Here is a 23,764-nt window from a genome sequence, read left to right on the forward strand (position 1 = left end):
TACCAGAATATTCTGGTGATGACTGATCTTTTTACACGGTACGCCTGGGCAGTTCCTACCAAAGATCAGACTGCTCAGACTGCAGTGCATGCTCTTTGGGCTCACGTGATTCAGACCTTCGGTTGCCCGACCAGGCTACACTCAGATAGAGGTGGTAGTTTTGAGTCTGCCCTGATGTACCAGCTGTGTAAGTGCTATGGCATTACAAAAAGCAAGACCACCCCATACCACCCGGCTGGAAATGGTGGGGTTGAGAGGATGAACCAGACATTGCTGCACATGCTTCGGTCCCTAGAGTCAGAGAGACAACAGAGGTGGCCAGAATATCTCCCAGAGCTCTTACAAGCATACAACAATACTGTCCATAGTGCCACAGGGTATGCGCCGTCGTACCTGATGTTTGGGCGGCATTTGAGACAGCCGGTGGATTTAAACCTAGGTGTTGAGCGGGAATCCACATACCACGACCTGGGAGGGTGGGTTAAGGACCATCACCAGAAACTATCTTTTGCCTATGAGATGGCTAGGAAAAAGATGAGGGCAGCAGCCACCCAAAACAAGAGGGCTTATGACCGAAGTGCGCGGGCCCTGCCATTGGTGCCAGGCGAGAGAGTTTGGATAAGGGACAGGAATAGGCAGGGACAAGGCAAGTTGCACCCAGGTTGGAGCTCAGAGCCGTATGTGGTAGTGGAAGAGGTTGGCAATACAGGTGTAGTGTATAAGGTGCAGCCGGAGAAAGGGGGAGGGGAGAAGGTCCTCCATCGGAATGCACTAAAGTTGTGCATTACCCCTGTAGCAGACCACCACCCAGAGGGGCAGGGAGTCAGCCTTGAGGGAGAGATGCTAGTTGAGCCTCCATTTTATGGTTTCGTGCCCAGCACTCCAGCCCAGCAGCCGAGAGAGTTGTCAGAGGTGCGGCGCTCGACGAGGCCTAATTTTGGTCAGCCACCCGCCCGTTACAGATCGCTTGACTAGGGTGACAGGGACTGTCACAGGTAAAATGTGGGGGGATGTCACACAGTGGAAAATTGTGTTTTCATATTTTGTTTTGAATCAGACTGTGTATTGCTACATAGTGATTTTATTTGCATGTTTTATTGCTATAGTGCTCTTGCATGATTGTTTATTGATATTTTTATTGCATGATTTTATCCCCATATTTATACTGTTTCGTGTCGCTGTATAGTATTCTTTTTTATTCCACTGTGGATTGGACAGATAATCGCGTGCACCTGTGAGGTGGAGGCGTGCCCCCGAGGTGGCCTTTTGGCCGCCAAACTGACTTAAGGGAGATAGTGAGCGCAAAGACAGGAGAAGAGACACACGGAAAGCGAAGAGCAGGAAACCGAACGTGTGCAGACGAGCGCATGTATAGAAGGACCGGCCTGCCTGTGCAGCGTCACGAGACTTCCGGCGATTCAGTTCTGACGGACAGAATAGCAACAGTGGGAGGCGACGCGTGAAATCCACAGTAGGGCAGAGGGGACGCCTCTGCCTGCATCCGTGAGTATCGCTTTCCCACTGTTGGGCGCTAGGCGTGGTTTTGCCGGGGAAGGGTAACAGTGGCTGTGCCGACTACGTTGCTGGCCCGTGTTTGTTGTTTTAGGGCCGGGCTACGAGGGAAGCCGTGTGCGGGTGCGGAGAGTGGCTGGACTGCACGGTCACGCGCCGCCAGGTGGGGATAGGAGCCTCCTCCCTGGCCTTCTGCTGGCGAGATTTTCCCATCCCGGAAGAGGAGCTCCCCTTCTGTCTCTTTCAGCTAAGGAACATTTGCCCGAGTGTGTGTGGTTGGACACTGGGAATAGAGGACTCTGGGGGGGACGTTTTATCGTATAAAAAGGACATTTATTTAGTTTTGATTTTTTTAATTGTATTTTAATCTCTGCCGGCAGGGCTTTTAAGCGGGTTGGGAACATTTATTTTTTATTGTATAGTGGGGATTTTAACTTCTACTTGTGATTCTGGCTGTTTTTCTAAAAAATAAATGGTGTGTTTAAAGCCGGCCCAGTGTCCGTACTCCGAGCGCTGATTCACTCTCTCCCCTTATGCTTGTATGTATATAGACGTGGTGGCGAAGATTTAGGTCACCAGTTTAGCGGCTACACTCACACCGGCACATCTACTGCGGGTGTGGTGCCTGTTATCGACCCGGAGTTAGCAACATCCCCCAAAAATCCGAAGAGTAGAGTCCTGGCCCCTAGCCCTGTCAGTGTAGCAGAAATGATGACGGATGATGATGGCAGCAGCAGCCGTTCTTCTCTGCGTGAGTAGCTTCATGTTGTTCGTGTGTAATTTACGTTGAGTACGCTAACCACGTTATTACAATAATGCATGTAAGGTGAACTAGCAAACACCGTCGTAGTTACATGCGGCTGTCTTCTTGTTTGATGGCAGATACTCCCTTCACCCTGGCCAAAAAGGCTAAAATGACCAAAGAAAAAGTGGAAAACAGCTAAACATGAGAGGTTTTTGGACAAAGTTTGTTTTTTCCATTGTTTAAGCACTGCTTCCAGCCAAGAGTGATACCATATATGCCCTATAGCTGCAGAAAAGGCTAACATTGTTATCTTTTTACAAAAAAACAGCTAAACATGAGAGGTTTTTGGACAAAGTTTGTTTTTTCCATTGATTAAGCACTGCTTCCAGCCAAGAGTGATACCATAAATCCCCTATAGCTGCAGAAAAGGCTAACATTGTTATCTTTTTACAAAAAAAACAGCTGAACATGAGAGGTTTTTGGACCAATTTTGTGTTTTCCATTATTTAAGCACCGGTTTGAGCACCGTTTAAGCACCGGCACCGTTTCAAAAGTACCGGTTTGGTACTGGTATCGGATAAAACCTAAACGATACCCATCCCTATTCTTTTATTTATATTGCTTTTGATTTGATTTGTTTTATTTAACTATTTTATTACTTTTTATTACTGTATTCAAAGTTTTTATATTTGAGCTGCTGGATTAAAAACTGTACAAACAACTTGGTTCTGGAAGAAGTTTTCTATTGTGCTTGAATATTTTGTGTGTGTGTGTGTGTGTGTGTTGTGCACATTTTTATTTGTCTCATAAAGAGTTTATATTTAAAACACTCTCCATACTCTGGCACAGCATTTCACAGCTTTGAATTGGTGCATCACCTTAAAGGATGTTTTTAACCTCTCCATGAACTGACAGCTTCCTGTTCTGATGTCTGAGTTTGTTTTTGAAATGTGGAAGTGAAGATAGATGACTCACTGTTCTTTAGTGTGTGCTTGTTAAAAAGTATGCAGACAATATGACAGTGTGAGCGATCATTTGTAAGAACGCAGCAAGCGTTTATTAAGATTAATCTGCCCTTATGGTCAGTACTTTATTCACATTGATTAAATAAACAAACTGATGCCAAAGCAACTTTAAAAACATAATTCTGGACTGTAAAGCAAAATAAGGAAACTTTAAGTGCTCCTGACTCCTGCTAGAATGATTTCTGTAGCCCTAAATCATGCACAGTTTAAAAAAGAAGCTTTTTGCACCCCGTCCTTGCAGATTTGTGAACCTGCAGGAGACAAATGCTCACACACACTTGCTTCCTGTGTGGAAAAAAAACTGTTAGCAGAGAGGTAGAAATCAAACTGACCCTATAAGAAAACCTGCGTTTGCATTGAAAATATATAAAGTATATACTGGATTTTGGCGCTACTGAAAATTTGACAGTGCAGGACGATCGTTACTAGTGGGTTATACAAATACGGATAGATGTGGGAATTTGTTTTCACCTATCTGTCACACAAAGGTAAGAGCTTATAAATACTGTGGTGATGATGGGAGAGCCCGTTTTGCACTGAGGTAACTGCTTTATCCTTGTCAGATTTGATGGTACTGTTAAAACCTGGGGGGCAGCAATAGAGAAGTACTCAATAAAAAGAAAAGGAAGAGTAAAAAAGGAGAGACACTTCGTGGTACTGGTGGGTGGGAGGTTGCAAATTTCAGATTGCTCACTAATGGCTAGGTTAAATTATATATAAATTTTATATAACTTAACTATTAATGTTATTTTGAACTTTACCTCGATTTCAAATAAAGATTTTGTGTATTAAAGTATTTGACTGTTGGTTTTTATTGGCCTCTGCACCGTACCAGATATTTTTAACAAAGGTGGTGGCAGTGTTGATTGTTTAAGACATTTTAATCTGTCACGGTAGAAAAACCACACGACCACCATTATATTTCACAGTAACTCTGGAGAAATCATTTGTGCAGCTATACAGTAATTGTATGACAGTATTGTCATTCCTAATTGTCATCTCTGTTTCTGTTCTCCAACAGGGTGAAGGTATATAAGTCACTTACAACACATTAGGTAATCACCGCTAAAGTATATTACAACAAATAATTTTCATTTCATTTCATTTCAATTTTATTTTCATTTTATGTTTGTCAGTTAGTGCTGTAGTGTGTTGTCTGCTGTCATCAACCTGTTGTGTAATAACTTATATCTTCTTCTTTTTAATGACAACAAACTTTATGCTTGTGACATTAAAGAAAAGTTTGTTGCGTACTTTGCTTTTGCTTTCACTGATGTGTTCACTGGTTTTAATGTAATAAAGATGAGCATCAACATCAATGGATGATTCTGACCTCTATTTTCAGGATGTTCATTAAAACTGTTTTCATAAATATTTTTTTGACTTTAATTTACTTTAGTGTCAGTACTATTATATGTTAAGGGGGTACATATTTCTCATTCACTTGTGTTACTGTTAAATGAAAAAGCAATGTGGCTTTTAAAAATACGCCAGTGATGTAATAGATTAAAAATATAACATCACACAGTAGGAGGAACTAACAGGGAGGCAGGGTTGAAGTGCTGTATTTGCATGTTGCATACTCTCATAGAAAGAACCAGAGTTGACAGTAGCTCATATGTTTGAAGTCTACTCACTCACAGGCATGGCTGCTCATCTCATCATTCTTCTTCTCTTCAGTGTGCTCAAAGGTTGGTCACAGGTCACCTCATGTTGCAAAGGCTAATGTCAGCAGATGATCAAATTAATGACTGTTAATAATTTTTGTAGTATGCAGTTTTATACTTATTTTATACTACAATACTGTAATGTGTCTACATGGACAAAAGAAAAGACTTGAATAATTTTTATGTAAACATAACCATTAAAATACTTTGTTCTTCTTGCAGGAGTTCACAGCATAACTACAGTCAGTAAAGTATCAGTGAAAGCTGGACAATCTATCTCCATCCCATGTCTCTATGAGTCCCAATACAAAAACCATGTGAAGTACTTGTGTGAAGGATATTATTGGAGGAACTGCAACGATGCAGTAAAAACAAACAAACCAGACGCTTTAGGAAAATATTTAATCTCTGATGACAAAAAACTGAACATTTTCACTGTGACTATAAACCAGCTGACATATGAAAACACTGATTACAGGTGTGTGGTGGAGATTAATAACGGACCGGATGATGGACAGTATTTTCAGCTGTCAGTTTCCAGTGGTACGTGACCATCGTTGTAAACATTTAAAGTGTTTGTCATTAAAAGTTAATAAAAAAAAGACATTAAATCTGAATTGCCAGTGATTTAAAAATCTGATTTTTTTTATCCTTTTTTCCACTAATTACGTTATTTATTTTTTTAATTGATTCATTTTTTTTTTGTCCTTGAAGGTACCCCCAGTCTCTATGTGGATCATCAGAGGATTACAGGATATATTGGAGAAAGCATAACTATTAGATGTCACCACAGTAACTCTGGAGAAATGAAGTGGTGCAGGCTGGGCAGGAACTGTGTGACAGGATCATCTGGATCCATAGATGGAACAACAGTGACCACTCATATGAGAGACCCAAATGTTTTCACAGTGACCATGAGTGGACTAAAGTCAGAGGACAGTGGCTGGTATTGGTGTGCTAAAGGGGACATTCAGATACCAGTATATTTAAAACTGATAACTAGTGAGTACTGCAAGATATCAAATAAACTCCATGTATATGAATTATTTCTCTTTCTACATTTTACTACTGTAACAGATATTAGGATGATAATTGTTACAGTACTCTAGTGATGACTGTTCTTTATTTTAAATTATAGCCACTACCCCTACTACTAGTACTACTACTACTACTATCTCTACTACTATTCATACTGTTGCTAACAATGGAACAAGGGAAAAATTCTACAGTAGGAGAAAATAAACAACACAGGTCAGATATTTTGTATATTTATTTGCAGTATTCAGAGGTAACATATTTCTTTAAAAAAAAAGTATAAACATTTTTTACATTAAAAATTAAACTAAACTAAATCATATTTTCAATCTTCATGTTGCAGAGCTTCATTTGACCCAAGGATCCTCATCATCCCTCTGAGTGTGTTGATCTGGATTGTAATTGTTGTGTTGTTCATCTGGTTTATACTGAGACACAGTAAGTATTACTGAACTTGAATTTATATCCATCACAATTGTTTTCTCCAAAATCTTTCAAATTAAATTATTACACATTGTTACACAGTGTCAGTAACAGCAGTTTTATTTTTCTAGAGCAGAGGAAAGCAGACTCATCAGTCACACCAGTGGTAAGTTATGCTGATCTACTTCCTTGTGGGTATGGTACACAGTACTGAAAGAATAGGTGAAGAAAATAGTACACTACAAAATACTCAGTACAAAATTTTCCAATGACAGTTTGGCAGGTGTTTGAATTGTGTTTTGTTTTTCAATGCAGGCTGAAGAGGAAATAATATACTCTGATGTTAGACCCAAGAAAAGAAGTTTAGCCAAGGTACCTCTAACCTTTATAAACCTGGTATTTTCTCAACACTGACACCATGCACTTAATAATGATCCTATGGGGCACTCAGCGAGTGTAAATGCATTGTATTATTTTGATTCTACACAGGTGGACAAGGAAGTAACATACTCTGAAGTTAGACTCTACGAAAAAAGGAAGGTAAGTTAACCAAGGTGACAAACTACAGTGCTATCAAGAAATTCAGTTTATAATACCGGTCACATGAAAGTATACTGTATGTGTGACTGATTTGAGTATTAGAAGGTGGGTTTAATATGTCTGTCTGATAAAATGAATCTTCATACAGTAAACTGGTGTGTATTTTATATAACTTGTAAAATGCAACCACAGCTACGAAGACATTAACCCATGATTCACAAAGCTGTATTTTGATTCGTGTCTGATAAATCAAACATTTACTCCTTGTAGTTCATTTAAGTACTGCTATTTTCTTGACACCCTACACTCTGAAAAGTATGAGTACTAGAGCAATAGAAAACTACCCTCCAGTGTTGGGCAGGTGGGTAAAAATCACCTGAGGTAATGCTAAAATACTACAACTATGCATATATATGTAAGAATATACGTAGACTTTAATCTAAGATTTTTTCTTAAAGCACAGCAGAAGTGTAAAGTGCTCAGTCTCTATTTTTGCTCCTGCCCAGAGCTCATTTGCTGAAAGTGAAACGGAAATCTTGTATAGTTCTGTTGTTACGAAACAACGCATGAAAAGGGTAAATATTACAAGACCTGAACCCAACCACACACTGTATCTCACCTCCTTTATTTCCTTCATTTTAAATCATTCTGTTTGTTATCCCAGTGTCATGCTTTCCTTTTAATTCGATCACATTTTTCTTTGCTTTTTCTAATTTCCCAACAAATGTTCATAAGATTTGTTTCTGTTCTCCAACAGGGTGACGGAAAAGACACAAGAGTTACATTAGAGCACATTAGCTAATCAGAATTTAAATGATTAAATATTCAAACATTTGCAATTTTACTGGAGTCTTGTGGTGCAATGTCTTATCTGCTGCCATCAGCTTGTTATTAGTAAATCTTTTCTTCTTCTTGCTAACTTTTTTCCTGCGTAGCTGTAAAAAGAAGCATTGACCTGTTTGTTTGCTCATTTTCAAGAACATCAATGTGATTCTTGGTTCTTGTATTGTAAGCATCAACAATAATGTTTAATCTTGACCTTTCAATCTATATTAAACATTTTTGTTTTGTGCTATAATCTGTTGTGTTATTTGTTCTATTATATATTATATAAATTTATTTTTTGTGACTATAGTTTAAAGAAAAAGTGCCTGTCAATAGAAAAGCTCTATGAGCAACAGAGGAGATTTTAAGATGAGAGTGGGCTGATATATAGGCAAGTATTGGGCCACACCTATTAATTTTTCAGTTTAAATGTTTACAGTCCATTGCAACAGGTGGATAAAATCATGAACCTAGCCATGCAGTCTGCCTTATTTATCTTTTTGAAAGAGTGGGTCATTCAAAAGAGCTCACTAAATTGGTACTGTAGTGGAAAGATCCCACGGTTGCACCATGTCACTTTGTTAAATTTCCTCGATATTCCACACATTGTTGCATTGAAGCATTTAGGAACCACAGTCTCTCAGCCATGAAGTTTCAGATGATGTAATTTTACAGAGCAGGGTTATTGAGTGGCGATGCTTACACTACATAAAAGTTACCAACAGAGCTCAAAAACTCCTCTGGCATCAACATCAGCACAGAAAACTGAGCCCCTGAGTTTCATGGCATGTCTGAGCAGCTCCTGTAGGTGTAATTGTTGGCCCAGTACTTTGTCTGTGCCGTGTATTTCAGTATCTGAATATATGCGTACAGCATGGGTCAAAAAAGTTATTGCTGTCATGTTTTAAGTAATTCAATCCACAAAAAGGAAAGGCAGGAAATTACAGTGGAAACCCTGCAAAAATAAAGTGGTGCCAGCTAATGTGTAGCATCTGAATTCTGATGGAAAGCACGTAGCTGTTAATGATACTCTCACAAGCAGTAAGTACACTAAATGTGAATGTGATATATGAGATCTGTGTGCATGAATATTTTTCTTGCAGTGTTGAACCATATCATCTGCCCCTGAAACTCTATACAACTATGTTTTTTAATGATTTTAACAGAGTCTTTTTCCATATTTTGAATTCTAATATTTGATAACATGAGATTTGTAAATTACAAAGGGATTTTTTTTTATTGGACTTCTTTACTAGTCTTTCAAAACATCTGTCTTCTTGTTCTTATTTATTACTAATGACTCAGGCTTTTTTTCACACTTTGTCTCACGTGACAACCTACATGATTGACATGATTGATTAGCGGCCCTCAGGATCACCTCCAAAGGGAACAGTCCCCACTAGGGGTATATAACCTGTGACTCCTCACCAGTTGCTTTAGAAGTGAAGAAGCCTCTTGGATGAGAGGCAAAACATCTTCAAAAAAAAGGTGAAAAAAAATAAACTAAAGAAGTGCAGCTTTTCTTCTTTTTAGACTCTCAAGCTTAAAGAGTTTAAATAATTTCTTATTTTACCACATTTACATGTCTCTGATGTTTCTTCTTTTTTTTCAAGGGTCAGAACAATGGGGATGTGACATACAGTTCTGTGGTTATCATTTCATCAGACTATACTTTAAGATATCTGTTTGCCACACGGTGCGAAACTGTTTTCACACTGTGAGAAACTTTTTCTCATTCGCAGGGCTTGACTGACAGCGGTGTCAGTGTGTCAGTGTAAAGAGTAGGAACACATTTAACTCTAAATCTATAACGTGGTATCAGGTGCACCACTGTGGGAAGAATCAAAATACAAAAAAATGACAACACTGATACACTGATAGAGGATCACCAGGGGGTCCTTTGTCCCTCCTTGGGGGGATACTCCCACTGGGTTTAAATCTGGGACTCTCGGCCATTTGACCTTAGAACTGAAGAAGCTTCTCGGATGAGAGGTGAAACGTCTTCAAGCAACTCAAAGAAGTCCAGACGCTTTTCTTTGCAAACTCCTTTGACTACGATGACCTGGATGACTGAGAACCTTCACAGACAACACTGATAAATGGGGCCATCTTGGGGCTCACGTGCTTTGCCTGTTCACTAATGAAATCTAGTAGACATTTGAAGATACTACACAGAAAGTCTGAAAATAAAAGTAGATACGTACACTGCAGTGACAAAAACAGTATTCTGAAGAATCTTTCATCTCCAGAATAAATGCCCTCTCTATATTATTGAAACTACTGAATTCTGGGTTTGAAGGAATATTATACGGCGCCATCTTGTGGTCAGTTTGACATGTGGTTGGATTTTTGATGTGGGAGAAACAGGGACTTGATCAATAATTATTGGGTAGATATTTGTCTGTGTAATGCTTCAAATATTTTGTCACGTCTTTGGATTCCCAGATTCTACCGGTTTAGTTGATCAAGTGTTGCACTGAGGACAGAAATCAAGTTTCTAGTAAAATTTTTGAGTCACATAAACATGAAAAGCAATTATGGAAATCAAAGATGGATCGCCATTGATGTTGACTAATGTGAATGTTGTGGATGATCTATAGATACACTGATATTATTAAACCTCCCCTCTGACTTACCTTTACTGATTGAGTGAGATGGGCCGTACAAGCAGTGAACAGTGCAAAAACTCTCTGTATAATTGTGCGTAATACAGAAAACTTGTGTATTGAATGAGAAACCACTGTGTTCATGGTGCATCTGTTGGGAATCATGTAGCAACAGATGTACTACAATACATTCCTCTGAAATGGTCAGGTATAAGGACTGGACTGAAAATGAGTAAAAAAGCAGACAATGTCTAAAGACCTTCAGAAAGCATGGAGAGCAATTGCATCAGATCACTTTTAAAAATTACAAATAAGTCTGGACACGTTCCAAAACCTCAGAATAAAAGATTTCTGGCATTTGTTCACATAGTTACATTATCCACATAAACAAAATGTAACAATGTAGAATATCTCACCCAGTAGTGTATGTATACACTACTGGACATACAAGCATATCTCAAGAGAACACAAAAGTTAACTTAAAACTTTAAAGTTAACTAAAACTTCAGCTACCTTATCAGTAATGGTGTCTCCATATATTAAGAAATGTTGCAGCAAAACCATGCAGCAGGGTTATGTATGTGTGCATGCTCTACTTGTTGTCTCACTGAAAGTTCATCTTCTTTGTACTGCATTGTGGTTCTTATCAGTGAACATCATACAGTATAAGGAACTAATAGGAAGGCATCTTTTAAGTGTTGCATTTGCATAATGCATAAATTGAAAAGTAGAACCAAACTTGACATTGGTTTATGTGTTTTGTCTACTCATTCACTGCCATGGCTGTTCATTTCACCGTTCTTCTCCTCTTCAGTGTACTCAGAGGTCAGTAGTTTAAATATCTCATGTTTCAAAGGTTAATGTCACCGTATGATAGAATTAAAAACTATTAAACATATACAATCTTGTAGATGAAAACACTCTGTGTGTACATGTAAAATAGACACGTCATGTAAAAGAAAAATGTTACAAGAAAACATAACCATTAAAATACTTTGTTCTTCTTGTAGGACTTCACAGCATAACTACAGTCAGTAAAGTATCAGTGAAAACTGGAAAATCTATCTCCATCCCATGTCTCTATGACTCACAATATGTTAATAATGTGAAGTACTTGTGTGAAGGATATTATTGGAGGTACTGCAGCGATGCAGTAAAAACAAACAAACCAGACCCTTCAGGAAAATATTTAATCTCTGATGACAAAAGAAAGAAAATTTTTACTGTGACTATAAACCAGCTGACCAATGAAAACACTGATTACTGGTGTGTGGTGGAGATTGATGGATGGGTGGATGATGGAGTGCATTTTCAACTGTTAGTTACCAGTGGTGAGTCTCCATTTTTCTACACATTTCAAATAGTAAAGTTTAGTTTTTTTTCAGACTGAATATTCTCTTATTTGTCATGTTAGAGAATAGACGTGTAGACTGAATTTCCAAGAAATTAAGTTATTTATTTGTTTTTCTTAAAGGTACCCCCAGTCTCTATGTCGATCATCAGAAGATTACAGGATATATTGGAGAAAACATAACTGTTAGATGTCACCACAGCATTTCTGGACAAATGAAGTGGTGCCGGCTGGAGAGGAACTGTGTGACAGGATCATCTGGATCCATAGATGGAACAACAGTGACCGCTCATATGAGAGACCTAAATGTTTTCACAGTGACCATGAGTGGACTAAAGTCAGAGAACACTGGCTGGTATTGGTGTGCTAAAGGAGACATTCAGATACCAGTATATTTAACTGTTACTGAAAAACCGATTACCAGTAAGTACTGTAAGTTATCAACTAAACTCTACAGCTATATGAATTGAATTCATTTATAAATGTTAGTACTCTAACTAATATTAGGATGATCATTTTCAGAGCACTCTAGTGATGACTGTTCTTTTTTTTAAACTACAGCCACTACTTCGACTACTTCGACTACTACTGTTGCTGAAAATGGAACATTTACCACAATAGAACAACAGAGCAAATCTACAGTAGCAGAAAATAAACACAGGTCAGATATCTTTTGTATTTGTATGCTGGATTTAGTGGTACAACTGTTCATAAAAAAGACTGTGTAGTTATTTAATTTTTTTACAAACACTGTTTATTACTCATTAAAGTAAACTAAATTATTTGTTCTCAAACTGCATGTTGCAGAGCTTCATTTGACCTAAAGATCCTCATCGTTCCTCTTGGTGTGCTGATCTTGTTAATTTTGATGTTCTTCTGGTTTATTTTAAAACAGAGTAAGTCTTATGGAACTGTGATTTAAATCGATGCCAAATTCACGTTTGTATTACTGTGTATTGTTACAGAGTCAGTAACAGCTGTTTTGTTTTACTAGAGCAGAGCAAAGCAGAATCATTGGCCACAGCAATGGTAAGTTATGCTGAATTATTACCCTCTGGACATCCTACATGATACTAAATGAACGGTGAAGGTGAAACACAGGGTAAAATATTATAATGAAGAAGTACAGTCTTCAAATAAGTGGCTGAACATGGAAAACATACCATACCATAAAAAACAAACATACCATATAAACATGAAAAATTATCATATTGACACTATTATTTTTTTCTTTTTTTGAACTTGATTTGAACTCATTAGTTCAGAGTAACACAGTGCTCACTGATAGATTGTTGGATGTCCTATTTATGTGTTCAAAAGATTAATTGGTACTAAAAGGGTTTCCTCTTTAAACAATGGTTCATTTATATTATACATTTAACATTTAACCATTTAATTAGAGGAGTAATACTATTTTTCATATACACTGCCTTTGAAAGAGTATTTGCCCTCTTGTCTGTGTAGGTTCTCAGTCATCCTGGTCATAGTGTTTCACTAACATTTAGCTTGTTAGCTAAACTACATAGTGTATGAGAGGTGGGGGGATCAATCCAGATATCCATAGTACAAATACCAACACTAGCATTGGGATCGGATCAATAATATGGTGGTAGGTTCAATATTTTGTTTCTATCTTCTAAGTTTAGCATGTAGCCCTGTGAATTCTGTTAAATAGATTATTTTTTAGGAAATAAACAATATATAACTCAAACATTCACTATAAAAAAAATTCTGAACCTTTTGTTTTGACTATCATCTCTATTTTATTTATATCCTATAGCACATTCAAACAACAGAAGTTGTTTAGAAACAGGCATATTTACATTCCAGGTCTAAAAAAAACAGTTTCAAAATACATGAAAAGCTGAAAGGTGTGTTTTGTTGTGTTAACTAATTATTGTGGAAATTAAAAATCACAGTGATTTAGAGGTATTTCAAATCACAATTTGCAAATTCATGATGATTGATCCTATAAATCATTACTCACTGCTCTTTGATACATAAGCTGCCTTTATAAGTTTAAAGTCTCAGTATCTTTCAAGGATGCCAATGTTCTTATTTTGGACAGAGAAGACAGATGGTTTGAAAGCAGAGTGAAAAAGGCCATCTGTGTCCACTATGAATGATCATCTCTGATCAGAGGGCGTGGCTTACCACACCAACTGTCTGCCATCTACAATGCAGTTTTGAAATCCCTTCCCTGGCGTCTTAAACCCCACTCACATCATGCGTCAAGTGAGCTCAGTGGGTCTGATAATAGGATGGGGGCAAGGTCTCACAATCATTTCATCTGAAACTGTGCTGACAATGGTGATACTTTTTTCACACTTTGGCGCATGTGGTGAGCCACATGATAGTGGAACAACTCCCACTAGTGTTTAAATACTTGGGACTGTCCACAGTTTGGTTTTAGAACTGAAGAAGCTTCTTGGATGACAGATGAAACATGTTCAAGAAACTTAATGCTGCCTGTTTTTCATTGGGGAAGGGAGGGTAGACATTCGCAGGCTAGAGGAAGTTAGAACTGGGCGAGTCTCCTCATTCATTGGCTCCATCCTAGCACGGCACTGCCTACTGTCAAATACTCATAGGATAAGAGACTGGACTTTCTAAACAGAGAGCCAATCCAAACTTCCTGTATTAGGATGTTGGTTCCACAGATCAAGAGAAACAACACACAGTGGTGCCCATATTGCTGTATTTGATCATTTATAGAAAAAGGGGAACAGGAACATTTTAGCCTATGAAGATGTATTTTATCAAACACTTTGAATTTGAGCAGTTCTTCAAAGTGTGGGCCAAAATTTCTCCACAGAGAAGATCATCACATCATAAATCGATGATCTAAAACATGTAAGTATGAAAAATATGCAAAAACTAAGAAATCAGGAAGAAGGCAATTATAGGACCTTGAAAAGAAGGTGACTGGGCTTTTTTAAGTAGCCTTGCAAGCCCCAAGGGTCTGTTCCTTAAAAAGGCTGGAGTAACCTCTAAGAGTTATTTATACTAATGTTAATTAATACTCAGGTTTTTACCTTTACTGTTTCCCGAAGAGTTAAAAAGAGAATTGCAAAATTTATACTTTTTGGTTGCAGGATGTTTTATTAAAGCAATTTAGCAGGAGCGAAGCAAAGCAGAATCAAATAATAATAAAAACTAAACAATAATCAAATCACCTGCTAATGTTGAAAAGTGCAATCTGAGAATGCACTTATCCCGCTTCCCGTGTCTATAATAGACCAACAGGAAGCCAAATCTTCTCAGAGTCATATTCCAAATGTGAACTCTTAGATCCAATCTTCTGAGGTGCTCATCTCACAGAAGACAAAGGGAAGACAACGTATTTCTCCTCCACAAAACTTTCATCCAACCCGACATTCAATCACAGATGTTGCCATTTAATCACCCAATGTCCAGTCACACTTTATCATCCTCTTAAAATAAAATTTAAATGTTAAAATCTCTTCATTACATTTTATTCTTTTCAGTTTTGTACTTTAACATGATCTATCATTAACTCAATTAAATTAATACTTTTTCTCAGTTTTTCTCTTAAAAACTCTTTATGCTAATCACAACACACAGCCTCCAAGGCCATCTCTACACAAACTGTGAGTGCAAGGTCTACTCATCGGAAAATTATATTTTCTTATCCACAATTCAGCAGTTAGGCAAGATTAACTATCAGCAAGATAAATTATGATCACATATAAATTACGATCCTGTGTTTAGTATTTACAACATACTTTTCACATTCCTGCCACACACAAATAAAAATCTACAAAGTTCAAAGCTAGATCATGTCTACACACACAAACTCTACCTGCTGCTAATGGAGAGATGCCAAACTGTGTTTCATTGTTCTTGTAACAGTGACGATAAAGATCTATTCCATTCTATTCTACATTAGAACAGACATTTCCATTATTCAAACCACATTGCACAATTATCATATTAATTAAACTTCTATTTTAATTATATCTTTGATTAAGAATTAAAGCATATATCTGTATAGGCTTTTGATGTTAGCAAAAGCATATACAGATAAACTCTGTCATAGCACTTTGCATCACTGTAAGCATAACAAGCTGGATGTTAAGACCTTTTACCCTCTCTCAGATGTAATGAATCTCTTTCACTCCCACCTTTCTCAACACTTCTGATGATTCAGACCCTTTCTTATTCATTCAGATACTTGTATCTTGTCAACTGACACCCTACATTTTGAAAATGATGCTAAAGGGCTCTCAATGATTGTGAATGCTACACAAAGGGGTCCTGATCAAGGGTCTATATGAGTAAGATTTGGGAATAACACCACAGTGACGTTGTTTAGCCATTCTGTAAATTACATGTTGCTTATTCTACACAGGTGGAAGAGGAAGTAACATATTCCATTGTTGTGTACATGCAAAACAACCATCAGAGGTATCTCTAACATATTCCAACCATATATATTTTCATTTTTATTAAATCAGTCACAACTGCAAAGGTTTCAAACTTCTTTTTTTGTTCCCTTTTTCCAGGCATCATTTGCTGAAAGTGATGCTGAGAGCATGTACAGTTCTGTGTTTTACCTTAAAGAAACAAAGGGTAAATATTAAAAGACCTCAAACCAAAAATACTCTGCTTCTTACTTCTTGTGTTTCCCTCATTTCAAATCATTTTCCTAATGTCACATTTCCCTTTTAATTTGCTTACCTTTCTTATTTCTCATATTTCTTTCTGTTCTCCAACAGAGTAAATGAAAAGACACAGACATTATATATAACACAGTGAAACATTATAAGATTATATATATGTATATATTTTGCTTTTTTATCTGTATACATATTACTGGAGTCTTTGTCAGATTACATATTTGATATACAGGTGGCCCTCTTCCTGCATCTGGAGGTGTATATATATGTGAAGGTTGAGAAGCTACCTCCGACAACTCTCTGTGCAGCCTTCACCACCCTCTGTAGGGCTTTCCTCTCTGCCACAGTGCAGTTTCTGTGCCACACGTTGATGCCAGAGCATAGAACACTCTCTACCGCACATCTATAAAAGGAGATGAGGATTGAGCTTTCAAGTCCCGCCCGCCTCAGCTGCCTCAGGAAGTAAAGCCTCTGGTGAGCCTTCCTGATCAGACTGGAAGTATTGTTTTTCCAGGTGAGGTTATTATCTAGGTACATTCCCAGGTACTTGTAGCTGGGTACAACTTCGACTGCAGATCCTCCAACGTACAGGGGTGTGTGTGTGTGTGTCTTCCCCTCCTGAAGTCCACAATCATCGCCTTCATCTTCTTCTCATTTAAACAGAGATTTAAACAGAGATGGTTTTCCTGCACCAGCCCTCCAAATGTTCCACCTCCTTCCTGTAGCCGGTCTCATCATTGTTTGTGATGCATCCAACCAAAGCTGTGTCGTCCGCAAACTTTACAATATGACAGCCTGGATGGTTAGGTGAGCGGTCATATGTAAGCAGTGTAAATAGGAGGGGACTTAGCACCCAGCCCAGGAGACATTGTGGATCCTCACAGACTGCGGTTTGTTGGTCAGGAAGTCCAGAATCCAGTTACAAAGAGAAGAGCTACTGGTGTGTATGCGTACTGGTGTGGGTCTGAAGTGATACTGATGGTGGCTTTGATGTGGGCCATAATCAGTCTCTCAAAGCATTTCATGACAGTCGGCGTGAGGGCTACTGGCCGATAGTCATTTAGACCTGTCACATGTAAATACATATTAACTGCCTCGCTAAATCATTTCTGGTGATTTAGGACCCTGGATTTATATCTTCATACATTTTTTTGCTCACGACCAACATCTTGGCTTTAAATATATTATCTGCTCCTGCTGGTAATGCAACTACTCCATGCGTGTCCATTTCACGCTTTTGAGAGGCAAACATCAAATGGACAATGCAGACTGATGTGTCTATTACATGTTTTGCCGTGATATCCGGTTCAATATTTCAAATAAATTCTAACCATAACAAGTCCTACTTGTGTTTGTACATTTTAACCCGATTTTATTATCTACAACAAATCTATTTCTATGTCATCTTAAAGAATAAGTTACTGTAACTTCTCAGATCACATGTCATCCCTCTGTCATGTGAAGGCTGTCATGGTTAGCACATCAGCATATTTTTTCATCCTGATATTATCTAATCTAGTGTAACAAAAGTCAAAAACATTTTAACTCGGTCAACAGCAGATTTCTCACGTTTTGTCTTTGTTTCTCAAACAGTTTCTAAATGTGATGATGAGGATGTGGCATACGGCTCTGTGCTTATTGTAATTCAACAAACCACACAAAGGGTACAGGCTTCATCTAACACTGTTGCTCACACACTGAAGTGTTTCTTCTTTTTACACGTTTTCACCAAATGCATAGCACGACTCAATGGACAACAATGTTGGTGTGTCTGCTGCAAATCTTCAACATAGTGTCAAGTGGATCACTGTGTGGACGAATTAACACACAAATAATAACACTGATAAATGGCCATGTTCTTAATATAAGCTGCATTTCACTAGCTGGGCCCACGTCCTCATTTTAGGTTTGACAGCGTTTAAGTAGGTAAAGGTGAATGCTTGGACATGAATTGAGCTGCGGTTTGGGGAAGGCCTCGAAGGGGACTGGCGACGGCTCCCGGGCCTGGCAGATCCCCATGTACTAAATAGAAGTGAAGAAGTTAAAGAATTGAAAAGGGGAGTGGGGGTGGGGCACGTAAACGAGAATGACAGCTTGCAGAACTGGGGGAACCTATTTAGATGAGAACTGGAAGGAGCGTGTTTGGAGGCGTGGTCCTGAAATTCCGATACATGATCTCCAATAAAAGCAAGTTGAGTGGTATACTGACTTTTCAGCCTAGAGAAAGAAAAATAGAACGTAAACAAAAGAAAACAACACATGCAAAGGGCGTAACAATGTTTTATAGATCTATGAATAATAATAACAAAAATATTTTTCTCTCTTCCTAAATGTTTCATTTGGCAGATCTTTGCATAGGATGTGTGTGTAATGTAAACCACTACATGATGGACCCATTATTCTTCTGTTTTCTAACCGACTAGATAAGAGGATTACTGCAGATTACCTTGATTACCATTACCTTGATGGAGTACCAGCAAAAACTAGTGCCCCCTGATGAGTGGATGATTTTATGAAAATGGTTCCAAAGGTTTCTTATTTCTCATTTGGTTTCTCCAGTGGACTGTGCAGTGAACAGTGACTGACTGATCACATTAACCCTCCTGTATCCTAGGTTCAACTAACTACTATCAATACTACATTTAAAATATAACAATATAATTGGAGTAGTCATACCATTTTTCATTTAAACTGCCTTTTGAAACAGTATTTTCCCCTCCTCCTGATTTCTTAGTTTCTGACACTTTTCACATTTCCATGTTTCTGATCATCAAAAAGATTTTAATACTTGACAAAGAAAACTGAGGTAAACACCAAATGCAGTTTTTAAATTATGAATTCATTTATTAAGAGAAATAAGCTATAGATTCCTAGTTTAAGGAGCCTGGAAATTTGAAAAGCTACTTCAGTTCTAAAACCAAAAGGTGGAGAGTCCCATTTATTTAAATATTAGCGGGAGTTCTCCCTTAAGAGTGTAATTAACCATAATTGAATATGTGCCACCTTGCCTCACCCTATCATGTGACCCATTAAAAGAACCTGATGCAAGACATGAGTCGGGGTTGATATGATGGTCGTGTCCAAATTCATGGGCTGCATCCTCCTGAGGCCGCATTTGTAGACCGATTACGTCACAGCGACGCGCCGAAGGCTGTCCAAATTCGTAGACTCCTCCGAATGCAGCCGTCAAATGCGTCCTCCTTTTCCCCCAATTTGAAGGATGGGTCGGGTGTGTCCTTCGTGGCCCACCATATCCCAGAATTCATAGCGCGGCCCAGCCAAACTCCAGTTTCCGGCAATGGCGGCCGCTACTAAGTTTTAAAATTACTTTTATTAATCTTTCTGGGTCACAAAATAAACTTTTAACATATTTTCAGGCGAGAATATAGCTGTGTAAACTTCAAATATCTGCTCGGTTTATCAAGGTATTGCATATTTGCAAAAGTGCTTCGACGTTTTCGGAGACGTCTGTTACCCACCAGCTCGATAGCAAGCCGGGAGCTCGAGGGTCACTGAAGCCGCCGAGAACGGCACAACTCCCGGCACATCATTTTCAGATCACCGCGGACTTTCACTACTCAGGTTAAACGTAATATATAAGTCACTTAGACAACCTAAAAAGGATATTGTTTGGCTTTTTTCAGTGTTTTATTTGTTCGTGAGTAAATCGGTTTGGCTGAGATTAAAGTTATTAGATTAGATTAGATAAAATAAAACTTTATTAATCCCCCGGGTGGTTTTCACACAGCTGAATAAACGTCAAACAGAAAACTGATTAAACAGAAGTGTGAGATGGTCGAGAATTTATGCCAGTGTCCTGTTATATTTTACATAGCAAGGAGCAGACGGTTTATTAAACTCCACCGAGACAGCGGTGACGTTAATCAGAAGGCTAGACCGTCCAATTTCACAGCCGTTTACTTCCGGCCTACCCGACCTTCTGAGGACCCGGCCCACGTAGACCGCGAAGGCCGGGTCCTCAGGAGGATGTAGCCCATGAATTTGGACACGACCGATGTTTTAACCCTCTAAAGCCTCACCTGTCGCTGGCGTCAGACAGGTGTTTGCAAAGTTGTTGTTTTTTAACATCGGTAACTCCCGCAACTTCTGACCCATTTGCTCAGTTGAAAGAATTCCAATGGTTCCTGAAAGCAGCAACTTGTTTAACTGAGATTATGTAATTACGGTAATCCCAGGCATGGCGTCATTAGCTTACATTACAAATGTATCAAATGTACACTTTAAAAGCATTAATATCAGCTCCTCTCTGGAAGCATGGCGGGGGGTCCAGGGCTCCAGGGAGAAGGGGTAATCCACACACACGCTTCCTCCTCCGCACACACTCACTCCTCTTCAGCCGCACTCGCCCCAAAACTCCACTCACGGTGCCACAGACAGGAAGGAGGAGGTTATCTACACACAGAATACAATTGTTAGTAACACAGGCGAACATACAGAGGGTGCTCTCTGATGAAGCTGAGAGCACAAACTCAGGAGATTCAACGTTCCAGCAGTGAACTGCTCTGTGCCACTGCCTTAAATTGGACTCGTGTCCAAATTCATGGGCTGCATCCTCCTGAGGACCCGGCCTTCGCGGTCTATGTGGGCCGGGTCCTCAGAAGGTCGGGTAGGCCGGAAGTAAACGGCTGTGAAATTGGAAAGTCTAGCCTTCTGATTTGTGTCACCGCTGTCTCGGTGGAGTTTACTAAACTCGGCTGTCTGCTCCCTGCTATCTAAAATATAACAGGACACTGGGGTAAACCTGAGTAGCGAAAGTCTGCGGTGATCTGAAAATGATGTGCCGGGAGTTGTGCCGTTCTCGGCGGCTGTAGTGACCCTCGAGCTCTCGGCTAGCTATCGAGCTGGTGGGTAACAGACGTCTCCGAAAACGTCAAAGCACTTTTGCAAATATGCAATATCTTGATAAGCCGAGCAGATATTTGAAGTTTACACACCCATATTCTCGCCTGAAAATATGTTAAAAGTTTATTTTGTGACCCAGAAAGATTAATAAGAGTAATTTTAAAACTTAGTAGCGGCCGCCATTGCCGGAAACTGGAGTTTGGCTGGGCCGCGCTATGAATTCTGGGATATGGTGGGCCACGAAGGACACACCCGACCCATCCTTCAAATTTGGGGAAAAGGAGGACGCATTTGTCGGCTGCATTCGGAGGAGTCTACGAATTTGGACAGCCTTCGGCGTGTCGCTGTGACGTAATCGGTCTACAAATGTGTCCTCAGGAGGATGCAGCCCATGAATTTGGACACCCCCTGCAGCTGGGGGAATCAGCCAGATCAGCAGCAGGTGGTGACAATCACACAGGTGCGTAGGCCAAGAGCGAGCACCAGTAACGAGCTCGGCCCAGGCAGAGAGGAGCGAGGGAGAGGCAGAGAGGAAGAGAAAAACAAAAACAAAACCTGTAGCCATCGTGAGCCAGCCAGAGAGACACGGTGACCATGACAGAAAAATATAAAGAATATAAAAAGAATGTAAAAATATAAAAATCTTATCGACTTTTTTTCGTGTAAACTTTGTGTACTTCGATCTTTGTTTCCTTGTTCCAGAGGTCAGTTGCTGAAAGTCATGTGGACAGCATGTACTTTTGTCTTTATTAACATAAAGAAACAAGTTTAAAAAGGGTAAATATTAAAAGACCTTAAACCAACGACACATTGTTTTTGTTTCCTATGTTTTCTTCATTCAAAATATTTCACCTGTTTTGTCTTTTCAATTACGTAACAAATTTTAATCCAGCATAGCAGCAGAAATGTTAGCTATCTTTTTTAAGTTCACTGATATGTTCTTTGACTTTAATGTCCGACCTCTAATTCGAGGATGTGTGGGAGCTTGTATCATATCTTTTTGTACTTTAATTTCCTGTTCTATCAGTGCTGTACTATTAAATATCATAAAATTACATCATTTGCAAGTAAATGTGTGTGAATGTAAAGCTGAATAGTTCTATGAGCAACATCATAAGAGCTGTATTTATGTATTTTGTCTTTATGGTTGCTCTTTATGCTCTCTCCATTGTAGTTAATAATATGTGATTTAGTTGTTGCTACTGTCATGTTTTGGGTAAATGAGTCCATATAGCTTTTAGAAAAGCTGTAGATTCTGGGTCTTACACCAGTTATATACAGCACAGTATATCAGCCATCTAATCCAACCTCTAACATAATACAATTTAAGGAACTAGCAGAAGTGTTGCATCTTTACTTAAATTAGGAAATAGAATCTTACGTTACTCTGTTCACTCACAAACATGCCTGCCCACCTCACTGTTCTTTTCATCTTTAGTGTACTCAAAGGTCATCACAGGAATCATTTAAATACTTCATGTTTCACACGCTACTGCCAGCAGATGACAAAACTAATGATTATAAATATATTTTGTATTATCTAGCTTTGTACTTGACAGTACTCCTATATGTATAATAGGCCAATTATGTGAAGGAAGAATGTTTTAAGTGAAAGAAAAACTTAAAATACTGTATTTGTTCTTGTTCACAATCAGTCAAGTAGCTGTAACAGTTGGAAAATCTATTGACATCCCATGTTGCCATTAACTCCCCATATATAAACCATGTGAGGCGCTTCTTGTAAAGTATATGATTGGCAAGGCTCCATTTATGCAGTATAAACCAAACAAGCCAAAGAGTTTGGGAAAATGTTTAATGTGTGATGACAAACACCAAAAAACCTTCAGTGTGACTATTAAAAAATTGACATATTAGGGCAGTTATTAGTGATGTGTTGTGGAGATTGCAGGTATATTGGAAGATGTAGGAATCTTTTTAGTGTGTCGCCAGAATAAGAGCTCATGAATACATATGAGAACATCTAAAATCACCAACAAGTTTCACCTGTTACGGTAGAAAAAGCAAAGGACTGCAGTTCATAATAAATTAATATTGATCATAATTACTCACTGTGTTGTTGTCAATTACTTAGACATGGTTAGAACTCCTATTCAAAACCAAATTATTATTATTACAATTATTTTCTCTATAAATTTTGTGTTTAGAGTTACTTCCTTGTGAGCATGGTACACGATACTAAAAGAATAATAAATGACAGTGTGAAATGTTATACTCAAGATGTGAAAGATTTCTGTGAAAGAAAGTAGCTGAATGCTATGAAGCCTTTAACATGTGAGACAAAGCATTGCTAATTAAAGGTCTGTGACAAGCTGGAAGTGACATCAGGCTTTCTGTAAATTACATTTTCACATTTGAGACAGGAAGAGGAAGTAACATAACATAAACTGGTTTAAAGTCATCTCAGTTATCCCCAATATAATACAACTATGTCTTTGTATTTGAAAATGCCAGCACACTTTTTCCCCCAAAGTGCAGAATAATAAAACTATTTAAAATGCCTTAAAGTGTAAA

The 23,764-nt window shown here is 38.5% G+C and overlaps 1 protein-coding gene and 1 long non-coding RNA gene across 2 annotated transcripts; both read left to right on the forward strand.

The window, feature by feature from the left end:
• The first annotated feature begins 1,272 nt into the window (after positions 1-1,272).
• LOC109204820 (uncharacterized) lies at positions 1,273-2,104 on the forward strand. The gene is made up of 2 exons (XR_002064335.1): positions 1,273-1,503; positions 1,607-2,104. It is a non-coding gene; the product is annotated as an uncharacterized LOC109204820 (long non-coding RNA).
• Positions 2,105-11,944: 9,840 nt separating this feature from the next.
• LOC109204718 (CMRF35-like molecule 4) lies at positions 11,945-16,581 on the forward strand. Its single transcript, XM_025897748.1, has 7 exons — positions 11,945-12,152; positions 12,291-12,390; positions 12,537-12,625; positions 12,724-12,758; positions 16,102-16,157; positions 16,256-16,322; positions 16,469-16,581. The coding sequence occupies exons 1-7, from the start codon at positions 11,945-11,947 to the stop codon at positions 16,475-16,477; spliced, it is 564 nt and encodes a 187-aa protein (XP_025753533.1). The 3' UTR covers positions 16,478-16,581.
• Positions 16,582-23,764: the final 7,183 nt, after the last annotated feature.

The sequence above is a fragment of the Oreochromis niloticus genome, linkage group LG13, assembly GCF_001858045.2.
Source record: "Oreochromis niloticus isolate F11D_XX linkage group LG13, O_niloticus_UMD_NMBU, whole genome shotgun sequence".
In the NCBI taxonomy this organism is placed as follows: Eukaryota; Metazoa; Chordata; class Actinopteri; order Cichliformes; family Cichlidae; genus Oreochromis; species Oreochromis niloticus.

Bases quoted from the DNA above. Each gene is read 5' to 3' on its own strand.
- LOC109204718 (XM_025897748.1), top strand. From the start codon at position 11,945: ATGAAGTGGTGCCGGCTGGAGAGGAACTGTGTGACAGGATCATCTGGA. The intron at 12,759-16,101 runs GTAAGTTATGCT...TATTCTACACAG, and splicing joins AATCATTGGCCACAGCAATG to GTGGAAGAGGAAGTAACATA. The intron at 16,158-16,255 runs GTATCTCTAACA...CCCTTTTTCCAG, and splicing joins ATGCAAAACAACCATCAGAG to GCATCATTTGCTGAAAGTGA.